Raw genomic sequence first — 12,235 nt, 5'->3', positions numbered from 1 at the left:
CAGGCATCGTGTCGTTAATCGACAGTGTGGATACTTCTGTACTTTGTTCCTGGCATGCTACTGGAATGGAATGAGGTTCAGATGCTGTCTAATTATTACCATATGGAATGGCGTGGTTTTGGAGTGCAGTGGTAAGGGCGTAGGGGAGGGGAAGAACCACAGATGGGCCCCATTCAACGAAGACCTCAGAGCACCCAAAGGTCTGGAGTCTGTGAATGTTTAACTACTGTGGCCTTCAGCAGGCATCTAAAATATAGAGTGTAGATATCAATGTTGTTGAACTTAGCCCTGAGCTCAATATGCCAAATAGGCCCTTCAGTGAGAGGCACACTCGAAATGACTGCATAAACAGGGCATCGATCTGAGTGTCAGAGCAGACCTTGGACAATGACCCTAGCGAAGAAGATGGTGCTGCTGTTTTAGGACGAACATTTTCATTAAATAAATGAGTGCTTAAAGTTAGGCTCCTAAATCTGTCTTTGGGCACCTAAATAAGTGGGCAGATTTTTCCAAAAGTGCTAAGCATCCAGCAGTTCTCAGTGACTTCAGTTTGTCCTCACTGTGGATCCACTTATTCCAGTGGTACTGCACCAGAATTGAAGGTGGCTCTGTGGATGACATGTCATAGAAGCACACCGTGGTATAACTATTATTATTATGTAGGAAGAGGCAAGTAGTGTACCGGTCAGTAAAGCCTGAGGCACCCTCTCCAGTACAGAGAGCACTGGCTAGATTCCACTGTCTTAAATGACGGTGTTTAAAAAGCTTGCTGAGTTGTCTTTATATGATTCTTGATGCCATTCCATTAACATCCGCTTGGTTCAGAGGCATTCTGTACTGTGGCACTGGCCAATGCCCTCCAACACCAGTCAAGTTCATCTATTAATCAGCGTGAAAATACATTTTTTGCATGGAAGCTGTCGCTATTTATTGACAAAAGAGACAGCCTAGTATTCACCGTACTGCTGACTTTTCTAAGGGAGTGATCGTAAAGGGGCAGACAGAGCACTTACTTTCCCAGTAGACTTGACGCCTTTCCAAATGCAGAAGAAACATATCACCCAGACAAAGAGAAGACACAGTGCTAGATCCCACTTGAGAACACCGACATCTTCAATCCCCGTAGACAAGCTCAGTACATTGCGCCTTAATGCATGAAAGGAAAAGAAGCAAGACAAGGATGCAACAAAGCAGTTAGTCAGGAGTTTTCTTATAAGCTCTGCAAGTTTACACACATTACTTATGCCAATGACTGGACTGGTTGCACTTCAGAATTGCAATCTTATGCATATGTACTTGCTTAACTCAGCATTACTCATATGTCTAAAGGTTTGCAGGATTAAGCCCTAGGTATGTCTGCTGTCTGTAGGATTCTTCTGACCAACATACTATACAGCATCTTGACCAAGGCTCCTTTTGGAAGCTAATGATCATATAAGTATGTTGCAATTGTTGAAGTTATTTACTATAATTGTTCTTCATGGAGACAGAAGCCAGACCTCTACTGCAGTGGTTCTCAAAGCCAGTCCACGCTGGGTCCACAGGTTTGGCCAATCGCGGCTCCTACTGGCCGCGGTTCACCGTTCCAGGCCAATGGGGGCTGCGGGAAGCGGCACGGGCCGAGGGATGTGCTGGCCGCCGCTTCCCACAGCCCCCATTGGCCTGGAGCAGTGAACCGCGGCCAGTGGGAGCTACAATCGGCCAAACCTGTGGACGCAGCAGGTAAACAAACCAGCCCGGTCCGCCAGGGGCTTTCCCTGAACAAGCGGCGGACCGGCTTTGAGAACCACTGCTCTGCCGGCATCTTTATCAAAACAGCCTTGAAGCCAGTGTACTTGTATGTCAATATCACCCATAATGTCTGACAGACTTATTCAAAAAGGCCACAATACATCGGTGTTTTCTTTTCAGTCTGTTAGGGTGACTATCATTACAGAGATCAGAGACAACAGTGAGACAAGTTAACACATTAGGGAGTTCGGTTTGCAATGCAGAGCCTGGATTTGTTACAATTTCTGTTACTCTTTCCATTTATCTTGGCTCAGATGCATGCAAACATTACTGGTGAGTGCCAAGGGTAGTCAATGTCATCACAAGTAGGTCCTTGTTTAGGCGACCAGGGATATTTGATAAACTTTATTTAGTTATTCAACTTAGAAAATGAACACAGATTTCTACTGGGGAGGCAAAAACATGAGCATCAGAATTGCTAGGTTCATAAAAACAAGTTTTTATTAACTTCTTTCTTTTGTCAATTTCCATGGGTAAGAACAAATATCGAAATAAAACTTCTTCCTTTCCTTTCTCTGGCAATGTACACACTCCAAATGGCACGTTCGTCACTTTCTCTAAGGTGAAGAGGCTTTACTCATTGCCTGCAATAAAGGACCAAATCCTGAAGTCCTGATTCAGTTTTTCTTACTAATTCCTTACTTAAGCAAAACTGCTGAAATCAGTGGGACATGTCCTGAACTCGTCATGCAAGACTTTCACTGTAGTCAATGAAAGTGTTGGAACTGCAGGACATTGTCCACGGACTAATTTGTTCAATAAAAGAATGCTGCTGAGTTTTGTTTTTTGCCCAACAATGAAAGTCAGCAGCCAACCTTTAGCCACTATCAGGAGTGCAAGGGGCACACCAGGTCAGTGTGTCTGCACATGCAGATGAGGTACACAAGTTTAGTGTAAACAGATTTTTGTCAGGATAAAAACATTTACCAAACCCTGCAAGATCATAACAATCTGGTGCTCTAAGCTTCACCCCCATCCGCACCCCCTCTCCCACTACCCCATCAAGCTTTTTTGTTCCCAATGGAAAAAACAATAACAATAAATAAAACCAGTGACCTAAAAGTGCTATACATTTTTTATAATAAAAAGAAACGGGCCAGTTTAGAAGGCCCCAAATGGTTGTCTTTTTTAAATATTAGCTTGCAAAATTGTTACGATAATTTGAGCATGTGTGTGTGTGTTCTCAGAACTAAATGCTTTACATTTTTTAAACATTTTTTTGAGTGTATTTGGTGCTGTGGAAAAAGACTCATGGAACTCAATAGAACAGCTGGTCCTCAAACAGTGTAGCTACTCAGTAATAATAGCAACCCTGTGATAACAAACAATTATATAATTCTGCAGTCCTTGCTCATATGGAGTCACTCATATGGAGTCATATGGAGTTACTCACTGGAGTCAGCAGCAGCAGGATCCGGCCCGGTGTGTGTATGTGGAAGAAGAAAATGAAGCCTAACTTTCTAAGCTGAAAGGCAATTTGGAATAACATGCTAATAAGCAGCCAGCATGACTTGGGGCAAGAAAACACTGAATAGCCTTTTTCCTTTTGGAAACTGGAGATCTCTGAATGTATGTGGCTAAGACTGTATGTGGCATGTTCCATGAACCACTCTTTGTTTTTCTCTTATAGATTCAAAAGCAGATGGCCTCCTTACCTAGAATGTGACCCAGGATTCTGGGCTCACATTCTATGGAAGAGAACAGACTCTGCTAGGAGCCAGGTAGATGTTTCTTTTATATAGGACTAGTCAAGTGCACTGTTTGATGTGCTCCCTTGCTGTCTTCAGCCACTCTACCCTGCAAAGGTAGAATACCATGGAGCCAATTCAGCACACACTACTACAGTGTTTGCATTAGGTTTTGTCAGGCAACCAAAACCAACATATTTCTGTAGCAGAAGCACTTCAGTCTGCATCTGTAACACCTTTATAATTTCATTCCTAGGTGGAGTAAGAAATGTATTGCACAACAGCTTTGATGATATGAACAAACTTCCATTAGCAAGCCTGCATATCAAACATAGATTCTTGGGCTTTTTTTTCACAGAGGCAGTATGGACTAATAACACAAACAATGTAAAAACAGGAGTTGTAACTGGTTCCAGAATGTGCACAAAAATAGAATGAGCGGAGTCAGGCAATCCTTGAAGGGTGTCTCATGTCAATTAATCACATGAATGCCATCAGGACATTTCATACCAAGAGAGGGGAAGTGCTTTTTAACACAGAACGAGCAATAACAACTAGTACTATAATCAGGTGTATAAGGAACTCACTAAAGGGAATGCTATGAAAGAAGCAATTTCATAAATCTTATTTGCCTCCAAGGGCACATAAGACTAAGTCGGATTTTGTTTAGTTTTGTTTTCCTTTCCTCGGGGTTACATGCCAGGAACATGTGACAGGCTTTCTTGGATTTGGATGAACAAGGTCTGCTGATTACCAGCCATTTATAAACATTTGGTCAGCATCAGACAATCAGAGCTCTTGTTTAATGGGAGCTGTCCCATAATTCTCACCCCTTTTGCGTTACTGCACTTGTAAGACTTTAAAATTCAGAACTTTAAAAGAAAATCTGAAGAAATAAGACCTAAAGCACATGATAGCGAGATGTAAGTCTCCTGAGATAAAGCCAGATTTGCTTAACCCCTTTTACTGCTGCTCAAGTAAGCATGTGATTTGCACAGAATGTTAATTCAGATTAACTAAAATGTCAGGCTCCACAGTATGTCCAGCAGGATAGGGAAGGGGCACGTCATTCAGCACGAAGAGGCTAATGTATCAGTGGGGCCAATTATGTCAGTGTGGTGTCAGTTTTACTATGCACTAGTGATGAAGATAACCACATCCGTTTCCTAGCTTGAAAAGGGCATTTAGTTTCAGAAACAAAAAATTAAATATTAACTGTACCACAAAACAGTGTGGATTCCTTCAATCACAGGATAATAGCCTCTTCTCCAACCATTGTGGGCTTTTTGTATGACTGTTAATGCTTGAGCACTGAGTGGCAAATATAAATATCTCGTGGGCGACAAGTTTCCTAGCTGACTGGCTTCTAAGGAAAAGGGCTTTATTTTCAGAATCACATATTGCATGTACAACTAGCATTTGCACACACTTTGGGGCCACAAGCAGGGCCACCCAGAGGATTCAGGGGAGCTGGGGCAAAGCGGGGGAGCTGCAGCACTTGTACTCACCCAGCAGCGGTCCGGGTCTTCAGCAGCATTTTGACAGCGGAGGGCCCATCAGTGCTGCCAAAGAGGTGGAGCGACTGAAGGGCTCCCTGCCGCCAAAATGACCTGAAGACCTGGACTGCTGCTGGGCCAGGGCTCGTGGGACCCCTGCGGGGCCCGGGGCAAATTGCCCCACTTGCTCCCTCCTTGGGCAGCCCTGGCCACAAGGATGCTAGACTCTGCATGTGCAAAATACGTGTGTTAAGGCTCAAAAAAGTGTGTATATGGGGGGGCATGGTAGCGCACAAGAAGCAATGTTGAAGTCCCAATAAAACTCAGGCCTGAAGAGTCCACCAAGACCAGTAAGATTGACAACGCAAATTATTGTTAACTGGCCCCAGGTTATGTTATTGTGTTTCTTGAAAGAAGTCTGTGTCTTCCCTCCTTCATTCAGACAAGACTAGGTCATTCTTACAGCTGTGGGACGGCAGGGTCTCATTGATGAGATATTTAAGACTGAGGCAATAACACAAGCTTTTAAAAATAAAAATGATAAGGGCCAATGATCTTATTCCCATGGATGAGTGAAGTTTGGCAGGTAGACTCACAAGATGATGTTCCTCTACCTTCCAGGGTAAAACTCCTCCTGGACACTGGGCTCCTCCTAGCCTATTCAGATAGCTGACTAACAGTGGTAGCATGGCCTCTCGCGGCAGAATATCTGGCGGCAGCTATATTTTTACCTGAGAAACCTGGCTGGTTTGTACCATTGCCTTTTATCAAAGACTTTAGGGAGCTGGGGGCGAATGGAGATTAAAAATAATGTACTGTATAAAGTCTGGCCTGGCCTTAGATATGGTATATTGAAAGGTGCCCATTAACACTTTAACTCTTTAATATGCATTCTTGTATAGAAAGGAATCGAGGTCCTTCTTTTTTTTTTTTTTACTTCTCCTGTAAGGGTTGTCAGTTCTAAACACGGCTTGTTTCGTGATGGTATGGTTTAACGCAAGAGGGAATAATGGTCGACGAGGGCAGTGCACGCACACCAACAGTATCCTGGAGCCAAACTCCTCCCTGGCATAACTCCATTGAAGCCAGAGATGTATCTGGCCTATGATGTTTAACATGGCTGTTTGAGCGTAGAAGTTAATGAGGCTGCCAGGTGCAGAAAGAATTGCCCATAAGGGTATGTCTGCACTTGGAGCTGGGGGTGTGATTCCCAGCTCAAGGAAATGTACTCACCACTAGCTCTCGTCCAGCTAGCGAACTACAACAGAAGGAATCTGCAGCAGTATGGATGGTAGGACGGGTTAGCTGCACTGAATACGTACCCATCCAAGGCCATAGGCATGTACTCGGGGCAGCTAGCCCATCCTCTCGTCTGTGCTGTCATAGCTCAATGAGAGCTAGTACAAGTAGGTCTGCTTGAGCTGAGAACCACACCTCCAGCTCCAAGTATATCCTATGGGTTCTAATCATTGACTTCTCGTAAGTCGTCCTTGTTCCGCATGTGCAGAAAAGTATAATTAGGTTCAAAAAAGAATGAGACAGGTGCAAGGAGGATAGGTCCATCAGTGGCTACTAGCCAAGATGGTCAGGGCTGCAACCTCACGCTCTGGGTGTCCCTAAACTTCTGACTGTCAAAAGCTGGAACTGGACAACAGGAGATGGATCACTTGATGATTGCCCTGTTCTGTTCATTCCCTCTGAAGCATCTGGCACTGGCCACTGTCAGAAGACAGGATACTGAGCTGGATAGCCTTTGGGCTGACTCATATGGCTATTCTTATGTAAAAATGAGACAGCATAAGCTTAACAGAGCTGAGGAAGATAGAGGTAAGGAGAAGGCAGTGCACAAGATACAGGGAGTCCTTCTTCATGCTTAGATGTTTGCAAGACCTCTTTAGTCTGATTTGTTATCCACATTAGAAGATTGCATTTTGTCCTGTTCCAGTTGGTCTTTGACTTCCTGACGTGGAATATCTGTCTAGCACAGGGGTCGGCAACCTTTCAGAAGTGGTGTGCCAAGTCTTCATTTATTCACTTTAATTTAAGGTTTCACATGCCGGTAATACATTTTAATGTTTTTTAGAAGGTCTCTCTCTCTAAGTCTATATATTATATAACTAAATTAGTGTTGTATTGTAAAATAAACAAGGTTTTCAAAATGTTTAAGAAGCTTAATTTAAAATTAAATTAAAATGTTGATCTTATGCCGACGGCCCACTCAGCCCACTGCTGGTCTGGGGTTCTGTTCACCTAGGCCGGCAGCGGACTGAGTGGGGCCTGCGCCCGGGACCCTGGCAGGCAAGGAGCCGGCAGCCAGAACCCCAGACCCAGGCTGTGTGGGAACGGCGACAGGGACCCCAGATCGGCAGTGGGCTGAGCAGCTCAGCCCGCTGCCGCTCAGGGGTTCCATCCGCCAGCTCCTGCCAGCCAGGATCCTGGCTGCCAGAGCCATTCAGCCTGCTGCTGGTCTTGGGTCCTGGCCCTGCCCACATACAGTGGGTACCTACCTTCTCCCTGGTTCTGGCCCATTCTCTTCCTCTCTGCACTGACCTGAGGGTGGGAGTGCACCGAGCACAGGGCTGGGGGTGAAGGAGCAGGCTGGGGGTTGGGGTGTAGGGTCTGGCCAGGAGCTAGAATGAGGGAGGGGGCTCAAGGTTGGGGCAGGAGGTTTGGGTGTGAAGTGCTTACCGGGGCAGCTCCCATTTGGTGTGAGGGGTGCATGTGGGAATGTGAGTTTGGGGGTGGGGGGTGCAGGAGCTCCCGTTTGGTGCTCAGGGTGGGGGTGGGGATGTGCGGGGTGCACGAGTCAGGATGCGGGGGATGCATAGGGTGTAGGGGGGACTGGGTATGTGGGGGGGTTTAAGGGTCAGGAAACAGGGCTGGGGGCATGTGAGGGTGGTGCAGGTGTTAGGGCATGGAGCGTGGGGGGCCTGGGTTTGTGTGGGATGTCAGAGTCAGGGCTGGGGTCTGGAGTGTGGATGTGAAGGAGTCAAGCAGAGGGCTGGGTGTGTGTGAGGGGGATACAGGGCTTAGGGGAGGGGCCTGGAGGGTGTGCGGGGCTACAGGGCTCAGGGCAGAGGGCTGGGTGTGGGCTGGGGTCGTGGGGTGCTCACAACAGGGGGCTGGAGGGGATATGCCCTGATTCCACCACTCCCTTCTCCAAGGCCCTGCCCCTGCTTCTTCTCTGCCTCTGCCAGGAGCAGAGAGCACACTGACTCTGCTCCTCCCCCACCCCATCCCTCACAAGGGCCATCAGCTGATCAGCATGCAGGGAGGGAGGGACAGAGAGGAGGAGGAGGGGCAGGAACCCAGCACACTGTGGGAAGAGGCAGGGGAGCCGGCAGGACCAAACTTCTTCCCCCTACCTCCGCGGCAGGAGTGGGGGGGTGGAGAAGAATGGGCCAGGCCGTGCAGGATTTTTAACGGCATGCTGCTGCATGCTGCACTCGTGCTATAGGTTGCCGACCCCCGGTCTAGCAAATCATTTCAACTCCCCATATCTTTAGAGGGACCAGTCCACCACCCAGGAAATCAGAACTGGGAAAGTAACTGCCATGTAGCGCAGAAACTCAGTGCTAATGACACACTGAAAAAATTGGTAATACAAGATGCACTCTGTCAGTTACACCAATCACCTGATGGTCCAAGACCTACTCTACATTACTGGCTCATCTGCAGCTCTTGGGTTACAAGTTTCAGCACAGTTCTAGGATTCTTTTTCCAAATGTAACACCTGCCAAATATTTGCAGCGTGGATGTCATTTCTGGTGTGGCAACTAGCTTACGTTTATTTATAAAATACAGAAGGGCATTCAAGTTGATTCAAGGAGTGAAACTGGAATTTAAGTGGCCTGAAGAAGTCAACCTGGGATCGAAGCAAATGCTACACTTAATAATAAACCACCAGGGCAAGCCAAGCAGGTAAATAATCTCTGAATCTGTTCATTGGGGTCTTATATCACACAGATCTTCTTTGTATTCCCTTTTATTCTGCAAATTTTTGATGCCTGTGCAAATACAGTGTTTGCAGAGGTGCCGCTCCATTCAGAAATCAGATTGTGCAAAACAGAATTTATAATGTGAAACGCAGAAGAAACTGTGACAAGAAGTTTAAGCCTGATAAACTCCAGGCTTCTGGCAAAAGCAAGATCTTCTTCTAGGTTACACAGTAGGCTGGTACAAGACAAATGATCACAGAAAAGTACAGTAACGGGCAGTGTTGAATATGTCTGCCAGTTTTCTTTGCCATGTTATTGGCTGGCATCTTCGCCAGGTTAGTAAGTGATTTGTTATACATTTAGAAAATGTATTAACAAGGAAGGGAGGGAGAAAGGCAACAACAGCTGTGCTCACAAAACCATAATTAATGGTCTGTCGTTGTTTCCATTGTAAACTCCTATTCTCAAGGTACTTGTAAGTGAAGTGTTCCAAACTGATGTCTGATGTAGAGAATCACACCCCAGAGATGAATGGGTATTTTTCAAATAAAAAACAAAACCAAAATCCTTTCAAACCAAGACAGGTTTGGGGAGACTTGCTGTACTCTATTGGGTGAACCTATGCATTTATATACACTACATATGAATATCTTTTGGCCCAGATACACAGTGGTATTTAGGCATCTAAATTAGGTGCCTAAATACCCTTGCAGATCTGGGCCTTTGTGCCTCCTCTCACATTCCTACACCCTTTAATGAAAAATAAGAGGTTTAATGTAATATTTAGAAGTTCACTTCTCTCCAGAAGCAAAGAAAAATCACAATTAAATGTACCAAGTATCAGAGGGGTAGCCATGTTAGTCTGTATCCACAAAAACAACGAGGAGTCCAGTGGCACCTTAAAGACTAACAGATTTATTAGGGCATAAGTTTTCGTGGGAAAAAAAGCCCGCTTCTTCAGACTCCTCATTGTTTTTACAATTTAGGGTGCATCTATACTACCCACTAGATTAGTGAGTAGTGATCAATCTATCGGGGATTATCGCATCTAGTGTAGACGCGATACATCAATCCCCAGTCGCTCTGCCATTGACTCCTGTACTCCACCACGGTGAGAGGAGGAAGCGACGTCAATGGGGGAGCAGTGGCAGTCGACCCCGCGCCGTGAGGATGCGAGGTAAGTCGACCTAAGATACGTCAACTTCAGCTATGCCGAAGTTGTGGATCTTAGGTCGATCCCTCCCCCAGTGTAAACCAGGCCTAAATGTATGATTGAAAACCCAGGCTATTCATTATCCATTAACTCTGATCATTGTCCTTTTTTTCACAAGGATCTGAGAAGACTGAGCTATCTTCTATGCCACAGGTCAAATACAATGGATTTAGTGAAATCCATGGCATTGCAGCCCTTACAGTAGGTCTGAATTTACCCTCATGTGTGCAGCAATACCCAAGTACCACAAGAATTAAGACAATACTGTTAGCACAAGTTTGCACTTTCACTTGCTTTTGTGGGTTCAAATAAGATCCTTAATGTTACTTTAAAAGTAGTTTCTGAGGCTGGATTTTTGTTTTGAGGCTGGGTCTTTGCAACTATACCACCTTAGGCTAAGATCTCAGAAGCTAGAACAGTTGGGTCTTGTTAGTACCTGGATGGGATAACACAAAGGACTGACCAGGATCAGTGCTGCACATTGCATTTGGCATTAAGAAGGTAGGGTGACCAGATAACAAGTGTGAAAAATGGGGACAGGGGTTGGGGAGTAATAGGTACCTATATAAGAAAAAGCCCCTAATACTGGGACTGTCCCTATAAAATCGGGACATCTGGTCACCCTATAAGAAGGTGACACTATGGCCTTATCTATGCTTGGGTATAACCCTGATTCAGCACCCTGGCTTGCTGTTGTCTACACTTTGGGGTCAGCATCAGTGCACCCTCTCTAATTGCTGGCCATCAATTATTCAGTCAGGTTATAGGCAAGGCCTCCAACCTAGATCTATTCATTTTCCCATATTCAAAATTCCCCATGGAGTTTCAATAGAAGGAGGTATTTGCATTTATGATTTCTGTCCTTTAAATAAAGTGCTCTAAAAGATAATAATGCAAGTCCTTACTCCCAAAACTCTGTGACGGGCGAAGTGAAGTTCGTAATGTTCAGTGACAACCAGAGTGTTTTGTTCTTCCTGAGAGTGTCTTCCACGCAAGTAGGTGTGTTCCACTTCTGACCACAAAGTGACCAAGGTAGGATGCTCTGAAATGACTGGAACAGATAGTACACCCCCCAAGCCAGGATGACGATGTAGTACACATTCAGAAGGGACACAATCACTATGGAAGCATAACCGATTCCTAATACAAAATAAATAAATAAAGCACATAAATAATGGTCACTTATTGTTCCAACACTATGAAATCTCAGATATTTAAAGTTAATTTTTAATACTCTGTGGATTTAAATCCTGGTGTAGGATATATCACTATTGGAAACTGAATCCCATTAAACAACACATGCAACTAAAGCATAATCAAGCTATTGTCACTGATTCTCACTAGCACCAGTGTTTGCAGCGGTGTTAATAAGATCTTTGGGCAGAAGGTTCAGTGGATGTGCAAAATAAGACGAGTATTTAAAAATTCCAAAGCGAGTGAAGTGAAAGCCATAGTCGAGGCACCCATTTCTCTTTTGCAAAGAAAGTCTGCTATTTGTGCTCGTTATTACTAATGAGATCAATGTTTAACTCTGCTATCAATACTTGACAATAAAAAATGTCCCTTGTTTGTTTTTAAACACAGGGTCATGGGCAGATAAGGCCACGTCCTCCACAACTTAAAATGGCAATCAAGGAGGTGATGGAATGCAGCTCTGGCAGAATTAAATTCCAAAACTATTCTGTGGGTCTGACTCCTCTCACACCACCGTAATCTCATTGGCATTAGTTCTGATTTATACCTCTGTGTCAGAGGAGAACCAGTCTCTTTGTTAAAAGTAAGAAACAAAAGGCCTGTATACAGATCCTTCTTCTGATACCTTTTGACCACTAGTATTTAGAATCTTAAAGGGCTTTCTGAAACTAATGTTCCATTTAGGAATGGGAGCGAGAAAAACTGTTTTCTCAACAAAGATTTACAATAGTTTGTAAAATGAATGAATTACATTAAATAAATAGGTTTATATGAAAGGTGTTTACTGATATACTGTGTCAACACCTGGCAGATCTGCCTTATACTGCACAGCCTTAAACCGTATTGCAATGTGATTCTCCACAGCCAAGAATTTTGTGCTGAGTGCAACCCCCTCTCCCCGCCCACATAGAGTGT

The 12,235-nt window shown here is 44.8% G+C and overlaps 1 protein-coding gene across 9 annotated transcripts in view; it reads right to left on the bottom strand.

The window, feature by feature from the left end:
* SLC6A6 (solute carrier family 6 member 6) overlaps nucleotides 1–12,235 on the bottom strand; it is a 75,810-nt gene that overhangs the window by 30,306 nt on the left and 33,269 nt on the right. For all 9 annotated transcript variants that reach the window (XM_030571135.1, XM_030571136.1, XM_030571140.1 and 6 more), the window contains 2 exons: nucleotides 11,032–11,266; nucleotides 1,014–1,146 (listed from right to left, as the gene is read on the bottom strand). In XM_030571135.1, coding sequence (XP_030426995.1) covers nucleotides 1,014–1,146; nucleotides 11,032–11,266 — 368 coding nt within the window. The remainder of the gene's footprint in view (nucleotides 1–1,013; nucleotides 1,147–11,031; nucleotides 11,267–12,235) is intronic.

The sequence above is a fragment of the Gopherus evgoodei genome, chromosome 7, assembly GCF_007399415.2.
Source record: "Gopherus evgoodei ecotype Sinaloan lineage chromosome 7, rGopEvg1_v1.p, whole genome shotgun sequence".
Lineage (NCBI taxonomy): Eukaryota > Metazoa > Chordata > Testudines > Testudinidae > Gopherus > Gopherus evgoodei.
Note: the sequence above shows the minus strand (reverse complement) of the source record. Positions and strands in the feature narration are given on the sequence as shown.